The sequence below is a fragment of the Solanum tuberosum genome, unplaced genomic scaffold, assembly GCF_000226075.1.
Source record: "Solanum tuberosum cultivar DM 1-3 516 R44 unplaced genomic scaffold, SolTub_3.0 scf00734, whole genome shotgun sequence".
Taxonomy (NCBI): Eukaryota; Viridiplantae; Streptophyta; class Magnoliopsida; order Solanales; family Solanaceae; genus Solanum; species Solanum tuberosum.
The window spans coordinates 32,860-52,347 of record NW_006239648.1 but is presented as its reverse complement, the minus strand read 5'-3'; the positions used below and the strand labels follow the sequence as shown (position 1 = coordinate 52,347).

Sequence of the window (19,488 nt, the reverse complement as noted above, 5' to 3'; positions counted from 1 at the left end):
TTTGAGCTATCCAGTATTTACAGAAATTCAGTCATAACCAGTTAACTACTTAATTCATTGGGAGTAGCATAATACCGAGTTGGACTAGGGTTTCAGCGTACCCATATAGTCCCAGAACTACTAGCCACGTAGGTGTAAGTCCCCTCTGTGGGCAACATCAGTTTAGTGATCACGCCAGCATGCCTCTATACCTCTGGCAGGGTATATTGGGTCCTCTCGATGTGGCGTATACATCGGACTCCACATTTAGCTCATGTGGTTTTATGTCGGTTATTAGTAGCTCCCACAGTTCAGTCAGACTCTATTGCATTGACCATATTTCAGTACAGTCAGTATTCAGTCTCAGCATGTTATAAATTTGGTCATTGCATCAGTTAGCTCAGTATTCAGTATTTTTCAGTATCTATATCATGTTCAGATTATATCATTGTTTTATTGCTTGTTCAGTGATGATGTTATTTCAGCTTTACTCTATCCTGCATGCTCAGTACCTTTCAAGTACTGACGCATACGTGCGCTACATCTTCTCGTGATGTAGGTTCAGGTTCTCAGCATCCAGATCACGCTTAGATCGATTCCCGATCTTCAGTTCAGCAGCATCAGTGGTGAGTCATCATTCTTCGAGGACAATAGTCATATCAAATGGTGAGTCCTCATTCTCCGAGGACAATAGTCATGAGTCTCTTTACTGTATTATTTTTAGTCCTTTAGATTCAGTTTTGCTAGACTTAGTTGGGGCATGTCCCAACATTTCTAGTCAGTTTAGAGGCTTATTTCAGACATAGTTAGATTCAGCTTAGTATTGAGTTAATATTTCCTTTGTATTAAACTCATCAGTTTTTCTTATATCTCTGTTATAGTGTATGGGTATTCCCCATCTTTTCATTTTGTTTATGATTATAGCTTCCGCATAGTTTCTATTATTCAGATTATATTTAGTATGCTCATAATCATGCCAGCAGGGTTAGCTTGGGATCACTTGTGGTCCTAGGTCCCGTGTCCGCGTCTCGGGGGTAGTCTCGGGGCGTGACATTTAGCTAGTGGATCTACTTAGCATAGTTAGCTTCCTATATCACGGCAAGGTATAGGATGGTCCTTGGGCAACGTGAGGTAAAACGTTGTACCACCACTCAGTTTCCTAGTGGTGGTTATCGGTTAGAGAAACTCCCACAGTAGAAAATTGCATGGTTCCTCGAGGGGTTCTGCTTTGTATGGATGGGGGTATGGGACTTCATTCATGCATTGCACAAGTAGACTTTAAGAGGAAGCATGGTATTTATGATATTATAAATATGATTTTGACGTCACGTTTTAATAGTTTTACAAGCTTTATATATTGCATGTGTCTTATTGCTTTATATATTGGGTTCAGTCTTTCATGAGTTGAACAGAGCCAAGGTAAGTATTCTCTTGTATTCCTTTCAAGCTTAAGTTGTGGTTTAGCTTTCCAGCTCACATACTCGTACATTCCATGTACTGATGCCAGTTGGCCTGCATCTATTATGATGCAGACACAGGTACCCAGTATCAGCATCCAGCACGCCGTTGATCCAGCTGAGCACTCCAGAGTCAGTGGTGAGCCTCTTTGCTTTCCGGAGGACTCAGTCATTTTGTTCCCTTAGTTTTGTTTTATTAGGATGTTGCGGGGTCTGTCCCAACATCCATCTCAGTATTAAAGAGGCTTCATAGACAGTCAGTCAGTTAGTTTTGAGTCTCTCATTTATGTATATATATAATATTCCATTTTGAGACTCGAGTTGTCTTTTTGGCTAGATTTTATCAGTTGGTTGTTTTATAACCCTTCTTTGCATTGAGTTGTGCTGTTGAGTTAAGTTCCGCTGAGTTAAGAAAGTCAGGCCAAGGGTTCGCTTGAGGGCCAGCAATGGTCTTCGAGTGCCGGCCACGTCCAGGGTATAGGCTCGGGGCGTGACACTTAATTCAGATTCGTGTCGAGAGGTCTCACATCGAGGGTAAAACACTTTCGAACAAGGACTAGTCAATAATCAAGGCACAAACTCAAAATAATCAAAGCTTTCAAGAGTTCTTCTAGGATCGTATCGCCATGCTTTAACCTTTTATCAATTTAAAAGGTGATTATTCTCCTCCTTGTCAAAAGTTCATACAAGTAACTAGTAATTGTTTTACGAGTATCTTTCACCTCCCAGTAGTCAACTAGTACATTTACATTGAATATTAGTCGTCCATAGTAAGTAGTAGGAAATTTCTTCACGCCTTCCACACTTGTATATTTGATTGTGACACATGGATTAAAGTGCTGACAATTGTGCATGAACTTGACGAATTCCAACAAAAATTGGGAAAAGGTCACCCAACTCTAAAAAGCACAGTGTGACAACTAAAAAGAAATGAAGGCATGGGAGTCATGCGCCTTACAAGGTGTGGCCTCACACGTGCCTTCCTTTTTACATTGTTAACCGCGTTAAAAGTTTCGGGGTAAGGTGTTGGGATCATGTGCCTTTATCCCTTTGCTCTTTAATTTTTTTTGTTGTCCTTTTGAAATTTTGGCAAAAAAAAACGTGTCCTTTAGGCTCTGAACTACAAAATGGACAGCTAAAAGTACAAGTGGATGAAGCTTCAAAGAAAAAGAGTCCCAAATGAGAAGAAACAAAATTTTAGGAGATGTTAAATGGAATTATTGTAATGGGTGGAGCCACTCTAGGTGAAGGGTGGTTTGGTGCACACACATCGCTAGAAAATTATGTGGTATATCGAGATTAAATCTTACTCTGTTATTTCAAGTGTATATTTAATTTTTTACACACTTAACATAACTAAGAAAAATATTTGCACACCTCTCGCTAAATTCCTAACTCCGCCACGGAATTTATTGCTCCACAAGTACAAACACCAACCTCCCTTTATCTTGTCTACCAAAAATTGATTGAAAATTGTCTTTAATTTCACAGTATGCAGACGACTTTGACTTTAAAAAATCTACTTGAATGGAAGATGTAATTATTGCTATTTTTTCAAAAACTTTTTGTGTCTAGTGCAATTTTTTACCATACATTCTAAAAGCCCACCAAAAGATGTGGTGGAGCGGATGGGGCTGCTCCTCACTTAATCAGAGATTTTGGGTTCGAATCCTAAATATGAAAAAATTCTTAGTAGGGAGCGACAACAGATAAAAAACAAAAAAAACAAAATAAAAAATACACATTCTAAGAAATTTCAGATCCACAAATCCAATGGGGTTTTAACCATACATTTATTACTGATTTGAATCTATCACAATTGAATATAAATGGGTACGTTTCACCATCTCTTAAATTTCTATTACTCCTCGATAGATCAATGTTGTTAATTTAATCAGCAAATAGGGTGAACTTAATAGTAAGGAGTAATAATTGCTAGTAATTATTTAATTCTTCTGAATTATGGTTATGGACCCACTATCCATCTGCACAAAGAGAAATTGGACCATACGTATTTGTATTTCAGAATATATCTAGTATCTTTGATACATGTATTAGACTTGATATCTAAAAGAATGGTGTATCTGACTTGAAATTTGGCTAAAAATTATTAATTAACAAGACACTATGTAATTTATTATAAAGTGAATTAATATTTATGGTAGAAACTATGAACTATAAAGTAAATTAGACTTGACTTCGCAATGAATTGATGAAGTCAAGTCATGTTGTCGGTGACATAAAAATTACCCTTGTTTTTTCTTTGCACCTTTATTTGATTGTGTGCATATTGCATTAAAGTTTTCAAGAAATTTCCTACTTACTTCTACCAATGTACATATTTATTAAAGGGAAGTGCGATATGACCAGAAAATTTGATCAGAATTTTAAAAAAACTATAAAAAAATTTTATTTTAAAACAAACTAATCTTTTTTCTATTTTTTAGTTAAAATGTATTAAAGTTAAAAGGGTAAAAATGTTTAAAAAGGTAAAATAACATAAATAAAATATCATTCTGGCCAAATTTTCTGGCCAAAAAGAGTTTTCCTTTATTAAAATATGCTTTTTTGACCGGTTATTTATCTTCAATACAATAAAGTCTACTCTCCTTGTTTGGTTAGTCACAAAGAAATTGCTTGGACATTACCTTACAGTTTCAAATAAACAAGGCCCACAACTTGTTAGGTAGAGTTTCATTTTATGTCGTTCTATTTAGATTATTCTTATTAATTTAATTTATTTTCGGTTGACAAATGTTTTGATCCTAATGTGAATTTTAATGGATATCAATAAAATCGGTATGATGTTTCAAGTTAAAATTTAATTCTCTCACATAATCTCGATAGAATGAATATTAATGCAAGACTTTAAGGAGTGTTAAAATAGCTCGGGGCTTCTCAAACACACATTTCCAAAGGGTTGCTTTACTTGACGATCAATAAAGATGAAATTATTAGATCTCTTATTTACTTACCATTTTATATTCAACATGCAAAGTTTAAAAAATTAAAACTTGTTCACATCCTTTAACTCACCATGGTTAATGATGGCTCAGCACAAACGGAGACAAGATGGAGGATCAATTTGGTGAGCTCCTGCCAATAGGAGAAAGAAGAAGGAAAATAAAAATTTATTGGTTATGAAAGAAGACTCTGTAGCTAACAGAAGGAGATAATTACATAAAAAGAGAGAGAGAACACAATTTCACTACCAAAATCAAGAGTTAGGGCTTGTCAACCTCTGTGATTTTTTCTTCTTTGTTACTAAATTATGAATACTTTTCAGAGCCACATGACAATCTTCATGCAGTGTATATAATTCTGGTGGAAGTTCTGGTAGCTGTGTTAGTCTCCTGCACTCTGATAAGTCCAAGTATCGAAGAGCACCAAGTTGGGCTATGCTTGGAAGAGCTACAAGGTTTATACAATGAGACAAATTTAACTTGATGAGTTTTCTGGAACATCCCAGGGAATGGTAAACCTCTTTAAGACACGTACATCCACTCATATTCAAATTCTCCAAATTTGGCATCTCCGTGAAATCTGGTGTTTCCATCAAGCTATTAGAGCCCCTAAGATCTAGCCTTCGTAGAGACGGCAAAGGTATCTATTAAGAAAACATAAAGAAATTGTTTAATTTACTCCTTTAGATTATGAGAGTCAACAAATGATTTGCATCTTCTCAAATTCCTGGAGGTTTCACCCTTGGAATAATGATCCGTTTCTTATAGTTATTAGGAGTTATTTGGCAGTTCCTTATGGTTACTAGAAGTTATCTATGCATATCCTTAATAGTTATGAAGTAGTTATAGTTATCAAAATTGTAAGACCAATCGGGTCCTTACTTGATATAATAAAATTCAAGTTGTGAGAAATCGATTGTGCCCATCTCCACTATTAATATTCAACACTAAACTCCATTACTTGGGCTAAAAAATCTATTTTACTAAAAGTAAAGGAATTTTATATACATATTTTTCTAAAAAAGAGAAGGTATATGATAGAAACCGGGGTTTTTTACTGGATAAAAGCTACATAAAATACAAAGAGAGAAACAAGTATCTCGTACCTCGTAGAAAATACAAAGAGAGACAAGTATCTCATATCTCTTAAAACAACCTTTTCTGCATATAAAAGATATATTACCACATGTCTAGTTTTTTTGCTTATTTAGTTGGTTACAACTCAAATGAACCACCTCAATTTATAGGTGGTGATAGATGAATCTAGCTAAGTTTAATTTCAGATGTAATGTATGAAATCTATTATAGTAATAATATTCAACAATCCAAAATAATATAAAATACATGAATTTGAGTTCATGGAATTAATAACTTATAATTTCATTTAAAAACAAGAATCATATATAATTCTAGGACAATTAAAAATAGAAAGTATCTCGGATAAAACGGTACCTTTGTTTCATTCCATAAATAATGCAACGAACTCCCCAGAGATCAAGATGAACAAGGCTTCTGGGATTAAAATTTTCTGGCAATACCTTCCAAGGATAGCAATGCCAGACAAACCAACACAAGTTGTTGGAAAGGTACTCAATAGAGCCATCTTCTGAATCACTTTGGTAATCCCATGAATAACTTTGTATGCATAATATCCAAAGCCTTTGCATACTTTTTATTCAGTCTTAGCTAAAACTTAGTTTTTTAAAATAAGTAAACCAGATTGCTTCCACTGTCATGGTCCCCTAGTAAAAAGATAATGAATCAACATGTCATGTGTACAATCCACTTATCAATATCATTGTTTTCATACTCTACCCCCAAATGCAAATTTTTGTATTGCACTTGAAGAGCCAGCATCATCAAACAAATTTAAGGTACAAATATTAGTTAAGAAATATGTCCCTTAAGAGAAATGCTTTGCGTAATTAATTTTTATTTTTATTTTTTAATGGTACATTTTTTGAGAAGTTTACTAGACTCAAGTTAAAAGTTTTTCATGCTATGATAAAACAAAATGGTAACTGAAACAGTGCCAATAATTGTCATCTTTTAAATGAAAAATTAATCAATGATCAAGTGAATTAGTACAGTAAGTTTTGGCCCTCCTAAATTTTATTTTTTCATTTGCGAATTTTTACTAATAAAAATTACTTAGGGTAAATAAATGGGCACTATTAGCTTTTAAAAAATAATTGATTAAATTAGTACATACAAAATATCATATAAATTTCAAGTTAATTCAAAGAGTGATATTAGATTATCATATCATTTCATATCATATTATATTATAAGTGGGAAGAACTCAAATCAAAAGTTGAATTACCGTTTTACTCTTTAAAAGAAGCAATTATTTGCTCTATATTAATAATATTGCGGTAAAAAAACTCATAATTATGATTTAAGTCAATAGACTCTTCCTTTTCTCGAGGCACGATACTTCTTCAATTGCTTCTTCATCTCTTGTTTGTGGGCAAACTGATGAAGATCAAAGGTCAAACAATTAAGTTGAAAATTGATGGGTCTTTTTAATTTTTGGCTAAAAATTAATCTTTAATAATATGATTCTTTTCATCTTCCCTTACCTAAGGTCCCTTATTTAAGTCACCCAAAGAGCAATTGAATTTGCAAATCCCATTGAATCTAACTCCGGCTTCATCCTTCCAAGAATTTCTGGAAATTTCTCTAAACTAGAGCAGTTGTGTAGATTCAGAAATTCAAGAGATTCCACATTAACATATGGAAACCTCTCAAGTCTTTCACAATAAGACAAATTTAACTGAATGAGTTTTGTGGAACATATCAGCGAATCGTGAACCTCTTCAAGACTCGTATATCCATAAAGATTCAAATACTCCAAATTTGGCATCCCCTCAAAATCTGGTGTTCTCTTCTGGCTTTTAGAGCCACTTAGATCTATCCATCGTAGAGACTGAAATTGCTGCTATTCAAAACACAGAAAGAATGAGTTGATGAAATTAATAACTTATTTCATTTAAAAACAAGAATCATATATAATTCTAGGACAAGACAAAATAGAAAGTATCTCAAATAAACCGGTACCTTTGTTTCATTGCATAAATGATGCAGTGAACTCCCCCGGAGATCAAGATGAACAAGCTTTTGGGGATTAAAATATTTTGGCAATAACTTCCAAGGATAGCAATGCCACACACGTTGTTGGGCAGGTACTCAATAGAGCCATTGGGAGTATCTTCTAAATCCCTTTGAGAAGCCCATGGATAATATGACATGCATAATATCCTAAGCCTTTGCATATTTTGCATTGCCTCTTTGCTAAAGAATAGTTTTTCAGAATATGTTAACCAAATTGCTTCCACTGTCATGGTCCCCTATAAAAAGATCGATAATGAGTCAACAAATCATAACTTCACATGTAATGTACAATTCACTTATCAATATCATTATTTTCTTACTCTACCCCCAAATGTTACTTTTTGTCATGTTTTATATTATTTATTATTGGCTTATTGCACTTGAAGTTATTGAAGAGCTAGCACCATTAAACAAAAATTAAGGTACACAAAAATTAAGGTACAAATATTAGTTAACTATGATTTAAGTCAATAGACTCTTCCTTTTCTCGAGGCACAATACTTCTTCAATTGCTTCTTCATCTCTTGTTTGTGAGCAAACTGATGAAGATCAAAGGTCAAACAATTAAGTTGGAAATTGATGGGTCTTTTTAATTTTTGTCTAAAAAATCTTTAATAATTTCATTCTTTTCATCTTCCCTTATCTAAGGTCCCTTATTTAAGTCACCCAAAGACCGTACTCAAATATGGCGGTGAAACCGTACAAGCATTTGATGGTTGGTCCACAAGATCTTCCTATAGATTACTATGGCTTCATAGTCGTCATCTTCGGCGTCTTTGGTGCCATGTTATCATATACATGATTTGCTTGTGGCTTGTTATTATATTCAGTGTGCAATCCCTTGCTAACATAAGGAATATGGAAAATGATCTTAAGCAAATCTCAATGGCCATGATGTTTGGTATCATGGGTCTCATGACAAACTACTTGGGTGTTAGTCTCCGAGCAAGCAAGACAACTTGATGGAATTGTTTCAGGCACAAAACTCATTTATAAGAACGTGTGGATGTCGTCCCAAAGTATTTGCATTCTTTTGATGATTCTTAGCTAAATGAAGTGGTAGAAAAGGTTTTTTGTTTTTATAGTTTGAGCTCTTTTTACAAGGCTATTCTGTCCCAAGTTCTAATGGCTCTAATCTTAGCAAACATTGTCAAAATTATTATTGTGGTGATATAACATTTTGTTAGTGAATTAAGGTTTCTATATCTTAACTAATATATAGATATAGAAACGTTGGCTAGTAACATAGGCTAATATATAGTCCCTCAAATGTGCCAGATCCATAGGCTAATAATACACACGAAAAACCAGGTAAGTTGGGTAATTCTTAAAAGTTGACTCGTAAATGCGAAAATATGTGTGAAAGAAATGGCGGGACTCTATGTAATGCTTCCCCAACTCATAACGGAGGTCCTCATATAGCTTTTTTAGAAAAAAAAATTTGGGTACCCCAAAAGCACTAGATCCATGGGTACAATACACACAAAAATCAAGAAAGTCGGGAAAATCCTAAATGTTGACTCTTAAATGAGAAAATATATGTGAAAAAATTGCGGGACTATATGTAATGCTTTCCTAACTCATTATGGAGGTCCGCATATATTTTTTTTGGAAAAAAAAAATTGAATGCCCCAAAGGTACCAGAACCATGGGCTTATACACACCAAAAATGGTTAAAGTTGGGTAATTCCTTAAAGTTGATTCGTAAATGCAAAAATATGCTTGTAAAAATGGCGGGACTATACGTAATGTTTCCCCAACTCATTACGGAGGTCCTCATATAGTTTTTTAAGAAGAAAATTTCAAGCGCCCCAAAGGCGCCAGATCTATGGGCTAATACACATGAAAAATGGTAAAAGTTGGGTAATTTCAAAAATTTGCTCGTAAATGTTAAAATATGTGTGAAAAAAATGGCGGGACCATACATAATGCTTCCCAACTCATTATGGAGGTCCTCGTATAGTTTTCTCAGCAGATTTTTTGGGTGCTCCAAAGCCATCATATCCATGGGCTAATACAAACAAAAAGGGCAAAAATTGGGTAATTCCTAAAAGTTGGCTCGTAAATATAAAAATATGCGTGTAAAAATGGCGGGACTATATGTAATGCTTTCCCAACTCATTACGGAGGTCTTCATATAGTATTTTTAGAAAAAAACTTTTGGGTTCCCCAAAGGCGCCAGATCCATTGGCTAATACACACAAAAAATGACGAAAGTTGGGTAATTCCTAAAAGTTCGCTCAATATGAAAATATGCGGAAAAAATGCTAGGACTTTACGTAATTCTTTCTCAACTAATTATAGAGGTCCTCATGTAGTTTTTTCAGAAAAGAATTTTAGGTTCCCCAAAGGCGCCACTTCCATGGGCATTAACACACGAAAAATCAAAAAATATGCGTGAAAAAATTGGCGGGACTATACGCAATGCTTCCCAAACTCATTACGAAGGTCCTCATATAATTTTTTCAGAAAACTTTTTTGGGTACCCAAAAGGCGACAAATCCATGAGTTAATACACATGAAAAATCAAGAAAGTCGGGTAATTCCTAAAAATTGACTCCTAAATCTGAAAATATGCGTGAAAAATCTACGGGATTATACATAATGTTTTCCCAACTCATTCGGAGGTCCTCATATAGGTTCTTTAGGGGAAAAAATTGGGTACTCCAAAGGCGTCAGATCCATGGGTTAATACACTCGAAAAACCAAGAAAGTCTGCTAATTCCTAAAAGTTGGCTCATAAATGCAAAAATATGCGTGAAATAAACGGCGGGACTACACATAATGCTTCTCCAACTTATTACGGAGGTCTTCATATCGTTTTTTCCGGAAAAAAAATCGGGTGCCCTAAAGGCGCCAAATCTGTAGGCTAATACACACGAAAAACCAAGAAAGTCGGGTAATTCCTAAAAGTTGGCTCTCAAAGTTGAGTTTTTTCTATATTTTTTCAAAATCTTTTATGATTCCATACAATCTTATTAACACATTTCATTGAAACCAAGTTCTACTAAGCATGCCACTACTAAACATAGTTTAAAATAGGGAAAATGCATAAGTAAACCCCCCCCCCCCCAAAATCTATGCCCGAAATCCCAGAGACACACTTATACTATACTAAGGTCCTATACACTCCATTTTTCGACTTTCATGGACCTCATTATAAGATTTCACTTAATACATTATACTATTAAAAAGATAAAGAATATTTTAAAAACTCGTAAACTTCAATTTCTGGAAAAAAAAAAGTGTGAAGCCTTTTTTTTTTTTAAACAAAAGTCCTACAAAGTAGGACTAAAGAACATTCTACACCTATCGACCACAAAAAAGAAGTCAAAATCCAATTTGTTCAAGTAAGTCATTAGTTGTTACACCTCATCGATAACGTCACATATTTTTCACTCAAAATCCTATAAATATGGATCATAACATAAGCACTTTTGTATCATCCATATTTTTCTACATTCTTCTCTATTATAATTTATACTATATATTCACTTACATAAATATTTTTATTTTCAAACCAAAAAAATGGCAAAATCATATGAAAATGAACATCCAATTAAGGCATTTGGATGGGCAACTAGAGACACTTCTGGAGTTCTTTCTGCTTTCAACTTTTCAAGAAGGTACAAATTATTACTTTTAATTTTGATGATGTGTTTTTCATTTCTATCGGAAACAAACTCTCTATAAGGTAAGATAGGGTAAAATCTGCGTACATATGCTATAATAAAAATGGTTTTTAGTAGCAATAAATATGTCAATTAACAAAGAGTGTTGAAATTTTTATCAGTATTTGTTATTGGATCCAATGTTGTTATAGGCTCTGACGACATTCACAAAGTGTCAAAATGTAATTATCACTCGCAACTGCCTCTAAAAGATCATTTTTTGCTTGAGACACTAGGTTTCTCGGACCCCACCTGTATGATTATACTGAATTTGTTGTTGTTTTATTGTAAATTTGATGATGATCATTTTGTGTTAATGGGTGCAGAGTGACAGGTGAAAAAGATGTGCAATTTAAAGTTATGTATTGTGGAATTTGTCATTCTGATCTTCATCAACTCAAGAATGAATGGGGAAATAGCAAGTACCCGATGGTGCCTGACTGCCTGGGTAAATTAATCTGTTCTTGTCAATTTTCTTTTATTGTTAGATCCAAAATTATTAACCAGAATTTTCACTAACGAGATTCAAAAATATTAAGGCACAAAGAAGCTAACGGAATTTAACATTCACTATATATATAAACATAAACAATTTTTCGGCGAAGAACATTTGCTAGCTAGTTTTCTTGTTCTCTGTATCTTTTCAATTTTTCACATTATATTTTTGATTTGAAAGCAATCCTGATTTGGTTCTTAGTCTATAATTGGCCATTTTGAGCTCTTGATACCTCAGTAAATCCTGAGTTGTTGGCACATGTTACTCCCTCCGTCCATTTTATAAGAGTTAGTTTGACTCGATACGGAGTTTAAGAAAGAAAAAAGGATTTTTAAAACTTGTAGTCTAAAATGAATGATAGAAATTATTGTGGCTATAAATCATTTTATAAAGGGTAAAATAGACATTTTAAAGTTAAATGTGACATTCTATTTGGGATGGCCTAAAAAGGAAAGTAAGTCATATAAACTGAGACAGAGGGAGTAAAAATGAGCGGTATTTGTGTCGATCCGATCTACTTGTGAGTGTAACTAATTGTAAATATAATTGCGGTTGTTGGTGTTGTAACTGAGGTTGAAAGCAAGGTGGAGAAATTTAAGGTTGGAGACAAAGTAGGTGTTGGATGTATGGTAGGATCATGTCGAAAATATGAGAATTGTAGCGTTGATCTCGAAAATTACTGTCCTCGTCAGATTCCTACATACAGCGGCTATAGCTTAGACGGAACCCTCACGTTTGGACGTTACTCCGACATGATGGTATCCGATGAGCATTTTGTAGTATGGTGGCGTGAAAACTTGTCGATGGATGTTGCTCCCCTGTTATGTGCTGGAATTACTACTTATAGTCCTTTGAAATATTTTGGACTCGATAAGCCTGGAATGCACATTGGTGTTGTTGGTCTTGGAGGGCTCGGACATATGGCTGTTATGTTCGCTAAGACATTCAGAATCAAAGTGACTGTCATTAGTACATCTGCTAATAAGAAGCAAGAAGCAATTGAGCGTTTGGGCACAGAATCTTTCTTGATCAGTCGCGATCCTGAGCAGATGAAGGTGAATATAATAACTCGTTATCATTGAACAATGTGATCATATTATCTGAAAGTTTAAACTGTTTGAGAGAGCACCCTTTATTTAATTAATTGTGTCTTCAACACACTGCTGCCTGATTCTTTTCACGAGTCAAGCATGTGATTTTTTTTTTGACAATGGTGGTGTTGAGGTTTGTAAACTCACGACCTCCACTTACTATGGTTCCATGTTGAAGTGTGTGATAATCTTATCTAAAAGCTTAAGTTATTATGCCAGTTTAACAATTTAAACACAAGAATGGGGGCTAACCTTTTTGTTTATTTGTATTGTTTATATACGAACAGGATGCAATGAACACATTGGATGGGATTATCGACATTGTTTCGGCAGTGCACCCTATTCTTCCATTACTTATGTTGATGAAATCTCATGGTAAGCTTGTTATGGTTGGTTCACCAGAAAAACCGGTGGAGTTACCCGTGTTTCCACTACGTATGGGTAAGCATCGGACAATAATTTCTTATGCACGATTTCAATGATAAAGTTTAGATTAAAGTATATATAATGTGGCCCTTACCACACATAGCGAAAGCTTAGTGCATCAGACAGTCTTTACTAAAGGTTGTATATATAATAATGTGGAAAACAGGAAGGAAGCTAGTGGCTGGAAGTTGCATAGGAGGGATGAAAGAGACTCAAGAAATGTTGGATTTTGCGGCAAAGCATAACATAACACCAGATATTGAAGTCGTGCCAATGGACTATGTGAACACAGCGTTGGAACGTCTTCTGAAATCGGATGTGAAATATCGTTTCGTGCTCGACATTGGCAATACATTGAACAAGAAATGAGGATAGGGAGGGGTCCAATTATATAGTAGTGTTTCTTTGCTAATTAGATTATATTAATTTCAGAGATGATTAATAAAATGTGTTTCCTGCACTTATTAAAATAGAACTTGATGGTTGGGGAGAAATTATTTGAGCTCCACTGGATTCCAAAGCTTCTGCAATTTATGTATTTGTCAGGAAATGGAAAATGTGATTATATTTTGAAATGAAATATAAAAAGAATGAATTTTTGCCAACCCAAATTGTACGTACATGTTCCCTTCTTAGGCAGTGTCCCCAAACTCGCTGCTGATTACTGATACGTACATCACCTATTGCCAATAGAAGAAAGAATGAGAAGAAATAATTTATATATAAACAGAGAACACAATTTCATGAATTATATACCTAACTATAGTTAATCTATAAACTGGGGCTTGTGGGAAAGAGCTGCAAGAGTTGCCTTTGTTTCTTAGAAGAGGAGCAAGTGGCCTCTTCTTCATATCTGCTCTTCCTTATCCCAATGTGAAGCTCAGCTTCATCTTTATAAAACAAACGAACTCCATATTTACCTATTTCTCTATTAAAATATAACCTAATGCACCCATAGTCATTTGGTGTTTTTCCATTTGCATTAGATGCATCCCATAAGCCACCAAGAGGTATCAAGAAAAAAGAAATACCATGATGTGGATTGTTGGATAAGGCAAATTGCTGGGTCATCGACGACATCCCATCATCACATGATAAGGGAATCAAATGAGCTGTGATGCAATAAATTGGTTTGCCAGAGTAACATACAGCAAATCCCAAGAAGTTATCACTTGCATACCAATTCTTATGCAAATTTACTGATACACTTGTGCCCATTCCCTGATAGTCGAACCAACTTGGGATATCCTCCTTCCAACACCATAACGCTCTTAGTGAAAAGGAATGTGAAGAACAAATGTCATGCTGCAATGATGAGATATTCTGAAACAACGAATTACAGATCACATCATTGCTCCAATCTGCATATATTGTATGTAATTGCTGTGGAAATTCTGGCAGCTGTGTAAGCTTCTTGCAATCTGATAAGTCTAAGGATAGAAGAGCACCAAGTTCGGATATGCTTTGAGGCAAATGCTCAAAATTATTTCCCTTGAGATCCAACTCTTCCAAAGAGGATAAACATCCAATGTCTTCTGGCAGCTGTGTAAGTCTCTTGCAATGTGACAAGTGCAAGTATTCAAGAGCACCAAGTTTGGATATGCTTTGAGGCAAATGCTCAAAATTATTTCCCTTGAGATACAACACTTTCAAAGAGGATAAACATCCAATGTCTTCTGGCAGCTGTGTAAGTCTCTTGCAATGTGACAAGTGCAAGTATTCAAGAGCACCAAGTTTGGATATGCTTTGAGGCAAATGCTCAAAATTATTTCCGTTGAGCCTCAAATCTTTCAAAGAGGATAAACATCCAATGTCTTCTGGCAGCTGTGTAAGTCTCTTGCAATCTGATAAGTTCAAGTATTCAAGAGCACCAAGTTCGGATATGCTTTGAGGCAAATGCTCAAATTTATTTCCACAGAGATACAACTCTTTCAAAGAGGATAAGGAGCCAATGTCTTCCGGAAGTCCTTCATCTATTATATTGCAGTAGCTGAGAGCCAGTATTTCCAATGAGAGTAACCCTTCATTCACCTGAGGGAACACGAAGTTCACTGTATCTTCTGGATTTTCTTTTACAAAACTCAATGATTTAAGCTTGTTCAACCAGATGATGGAAGACGGAGGACGTGAGATTAGAGTATAGTTGGCATCAAGCTCCTCCAATTTTTCTAAATCACCAATCCCTTCTGGCAAGCTTTCAAGTTTTGAGCAGTATGACACATCCAGAGTCACCAAACCTTTCAACTGACAAATGTTGCTTGGAAGAGATACAAGATTTTCCATGCCATTCAAAGATAATGGCAGTTCCCTTATTCCAAGGATTTCTGGAAATTTCTCTAAACTAGAGCAGTACTGTAGATGCAAAGATTCAAGAGATTCCACATTAACATATGGAAACCTCTCAAGGCTTTCACACTTAAGCAAATTTAACTCAAGGAGTTTTCTGCAATACTTGAGGGAAGGATGAACTTCTTCAAGACTCGTACATTCCTGTAGATTCAAATACTCTAAATTTGGCATCCCCTTGAAATCTGGCGTTCTCTTCAGCCTTTTAGAGCCACTTAGATCTATCCTTCGTAGAGACGGAAATTGCTGCAGCAATTCAAAACACAGAAAGAATGATGAAAAATGAGTAAAGTAGTAAACGACATGTTTATATTATAACTCAACATGTGAAATGAGAAATTGTTTATTTTACTTTATATGGAAACTAGTAAAATTTCTTTAATAACATAAAATTTATAAAATAATACTTAAAGCTATTAGTAATTAAAACTAAAACATTTTATTCTCTTACATACAAAATTACGTAGTAACAAACATTAAATAATGTAAAGGGAAATGAAAATTATTACATCTTAACATTTATCCTTAATAACATAAGCATAAATTAATGACAGTAAAAGTACATACCAGGATCTGTAATATAAGCAATGATGTCAGTGACCCACTCAACAGGAGCAAAGTACACAAATATTTAATTGTGAAGAAGAAGAAGAGTTTCAGAATTTTCGTTGTTTTAAAATGAGAAGAAATCCCTCTATTTATAGATAACAAAGAGTTGTGTGAATAAATGTTTATTGTGCCTTATCGTAAAGGTTACAATTATTTGGAAAAGTTGCAACCCTTCGGAAAGGGCACAACCTTTCATGAAAGTCACAACTTTTTACAAAAGTCGCAACTCATCATTAAAGTCTCAACTTTTCATAAAAGTCACAACTTTTCATAAATGTCGCAACTTTTCATGAAAGGGGAAGGATATTTTTGGAAATAAATAAATTAAAAGGGAATTCTAGTTTGTGGTAGCGCCACGTAGGCGGGCTTAAGGTTCTCATATATCTTCACAATTAAATAATATATATATATATATATATATAAAGTGGGAAGAATTTAAGTCAAAAGTTGAATTACGAAAATATCCTTTAGGTATTAATTTATTTTATTGAAATTATTTAAAATATTATTTTTCATTTAATATTTATTTTGGAATTCAATGAATTTTGATTGTTCGTATTATTGTAGTTAATACTCCTATTTCCAAGACTTACAATTCAATACACATTATTAAATTGCAAGTAATTATTAGCAAGAAAAAATCAATAATATTTACATCTTTCACGTAGTAACAGTGATGATTTTTCATAATCATAGTTACTATGAATTTTTTAATAATTAGTCATAATGATTTTCCATTACACATTGAATATATTTGAATTCTTTTACATATTTTATACTTAGATTACAGTTTTATTTCTACATTACATTTAAATGCTATAAATTGTTTGATAAATTAAATAGTAAATAGTAAATCATCATATTAATATACATAAATTACCACTAACTCATCATTATGTAAATGTATGTAACACCCACTAATTATATTCATTATGTTTTTTACTCTCATCTCTCATCGATAATCTCAAATGGATCAATAATATATTTATGACAACTCTTTGTGTTCCTCAATGCTATCCTATAAATAGTGACATTTGACACAATAATGTACCCACTTAAATCAATTGAAAAAAATATGAGAAAATCTCTATGCTCTCTTCTCTTGTCTCTTTTTATTTGTTTAGTTTAACCTTTATGTTTAATGTTTGTTGTTATTGTACAACTTTCTATTGTTGTGTTGTTATTATTATTGAGAATTTACCATGGTTTATTGCTTTGTATATATTAGTCTATCATGTGGTATTTTAGTATCCTCATTTGAATTTGAATTTGTGCAATAGTTAGTTATTTCACTTTATGCACTTTTAGTCAATTTTATAGTTAAAAGTATTTTTTTAATTAGGAAGATATATGTAGTTCCTATCGAAACAATGATGAATTTTGCAATACAAAATTTATATGAAGTATTTTGGGATAAACATGCAATGCACGTTCTTAGATCTCATCATCATCATATTACTATAAGTGGGAACAAAAAAAGTTAAAAGTTGAATTACGATTTTATCCCTATTATAAATTAAAATGTTATAAAAACATTTAATTATTTAATTTTAAATAGTATAATTTTAATTAAAATGTTAATGACTTTTGCACTTCCTTAAATTAACTCCTCATTAAAATATCTAATTTAATAATATTTATCATTTATAATCTATATGTATATTTAATTTAATCTTTTATAATCTATATGTATATTTAATTTAATCATCATATATATAAACAAAAAGAGTTAAAAGGTGAATTGTGATTTTATCCCTACTATAAATTAAAATGTTATAAAAACATTTAATTATTTAATTTAAATATTAAATTGTATCATTTTAATAAAAATGTTAATGATTTTTTCACTTCCTTAGATTAATTCCTAATTAAAAAATCTAATTTAATAATATTTATTATCTATAATCTATATGTATATTTAATTTAATCATCATATCATATCATCATAATATATATATCCTTCATTATATTAAAAGGTTATAAATTATTTAATTAATTAAATAGTAAAAATAAAATTATAACATTCACCCAATGCTTAATAACATGTTTCAGGTTCAAAACAAAATTCTACATGCTTAGATAAACAAAACGTCAAAACATATCTAATTCTTCGCTACGTTAATTTAAAAACAACGAACATTTAAAGGAGACTACTTTTAAATGTTGTCATACTAAATGTTAATAATAGCTAAAATAATGATAGGAAATAATAATTTCTCTCATTTTACAAGCTTTCCAAAATTAGTTTCTACATTTCCAGAGTGATTATAAATAATTAAAAATAAATAATAGGTATATAATTTAATAAAATAATTACTCTGAAAACTTGCAGTAGCTTATGACTTTATATGATTTTCTATAGCACTAATATTATAAGTTCAAAATATAGCATGTCGCAAATTGAAAGAAATAACAAAAGCTAGAATTAGAAAGAGTGATTTTTGAAAATAATAAAAATCTGGAAAAATGGTTAAGTTTGAGTTTTTGGTCAACTTCAAATGACGATAACTCCTAGCTCAGAATGAGTTATGTGCGTTTCCACATATCGTAGGAAAGATCTTGGAATAATCTTTCCAACGCCACCGAGTTTGCGCAATTCCGAGTTCGTATGAGTGAGATATGCCCATTGAAAGTTGGGTTGTTTGGATAAGGAAAGTCTAATCCGGATTTTAGAAGGACATTATGGTCTTTTCACCACCCAATTAATCAATTTCATTTTTGGTAATTAAGGCCTCATTTGTTTGCACTTAATGGAGGTCTGAATCTTAATCATTCAGATTCAGTCCATTAAGTGTGTTTGGTTTTTAGGTCCGAATCTTAATGATTCAGATTCAGCTCATTAAGTCCATTTGTTTCTTTTTTCAAAAAGTCTCTTAATGGACCTGAAAAGGTTTGAACGGATTAGGTCTGCAGGAGAGTCTTAACACCATTAAGACTTATTCAATAAGTTATTAAATAATACGGTATCGCCTCTCTCGATCTTTGTGTGACTTTTTACTTTTGCTCTCACAACTACAAACTTTCTTCCTCTCTTTTCTCAATCAAACACCATTTTTTTCCTCTTGAACTGATAAGTTTTCATAATCTTTACAAGTATCTTTTTTATATTAATAATTTTCTTAGGGTGTCTTGATGTTGGTCGAGAACACTTGTTGCAATAATATTTTTAGTGTATTGATGTTCATCAAGATTTTTGAGTGAAAAAAATATTATTCGTAATTAAAAATAATAACTATGTATACATATTTGAGATCTCTTATTAGAATTTAGTCTTAGGCCAATAATTTTATTGAGACTCTTTGATCATCAAATCCGTTTGTGAGATAATACTAATAC

At 33.0% G+C, this 19,488-nt stretch overlaps 2 protein-coding genes and 1 long non-coding RNA gene across 5 annotated transcripts in view; 1 reads left to right on the top strand and 2 right to left on the bottom strand.

Moving 5' to 3' along the window:
• Positions 1-6,057, bottom strand: part of LOC107058974 (uncharacterized) — a 41,203-nt gene extending 35,146 nt beyond the window's left edge. Inside the window, exon 1 of the long non-coding RNA XR_001472451.1 lies at positions 5,852-6,057. This is a non-coding gene — a long non-coding RNA (uncharacterized lncRNA). The remainder of the gene's footprint in view (positions 1-5,851) is intronic.
• Positions 6,058-11,028: 4,971 nt separating this feature from the next.
• LOC102599810 (8-hydroxygeraniol dehydrogenase-like) lies at positions 11,029-13,667 on the top strand. Its single transcript, XM_015305286.1, has 5 exons — positions 11,029-11,139; positions 11,511-11,626; positions 12,227-12,735; positions 13,059-13,212; positions 13,364-13,667. Exons 1-5 carry the CDS (start codon positions 11,042-11,044, stop codon positions 13,564-13,566), a joined length of 1,080 nt encoding a protein of 359 aa, XP_015160772.1. The 5' UTR covers positions 11,029-11,041; the 3' UTR covers positions 13,567-13,667.
• LOC102596421 (TMV resistance protein N-like) overlaps positions 13,593-19,488 on the bottom strand; it is a 15,003-nt gene continuing 9,107 nt past the window's right edge. Inside the window, exons 4-6 of one of the 3 annotated variants that reach the window (XR_001472447.1) lie at positions 13,954-15,789; positions 13,804-13,877; positions 13,593-13,721 (exon numbers count right to left, since the gene is read on the bottom strand). Coding sequence is in view for 1 of the 3 variants with exons in the window: in XM_015305282.1 (XP_015160768.1) it covers positions 13,969-15,789 (1,821 nt within the window). In the remaining 2 variants the exon portion in view is untranslated. Of the gene's footprint in view, positions 13,878-13,953; positions 15,790-19,488 lie in introns of all 3 variants that reach the window. The other 2 variants (XR_001472448.1, XM_015305282.1) reach the window with 2 other exon arrangements.

Bases quoted from the DNA above. Each gene is read 5' to 3' on its own strand.
- LOC102599810 (XM_015305286.1), top strand. From the start codon at position 11,042: ATGGCAAAATCATATGAAAATGAACATCCAATTAAGGCATTTGGATGG. The intron at 11,627-12,226 runs GCCTGGGTAAAT...TTGTAAATATAA, and splicing joins GTACCCGATGGTGCCTGACT to TTGCGGTTGTTGGTGTTGTA. The intron at 13,213-13,363 runs GTAAGCATCGGA...TGTGGAAAACAG, and splicing joins CGTGTTTCCACTACGTATGG to GAAGGAAGCTAGTGGCTGGA.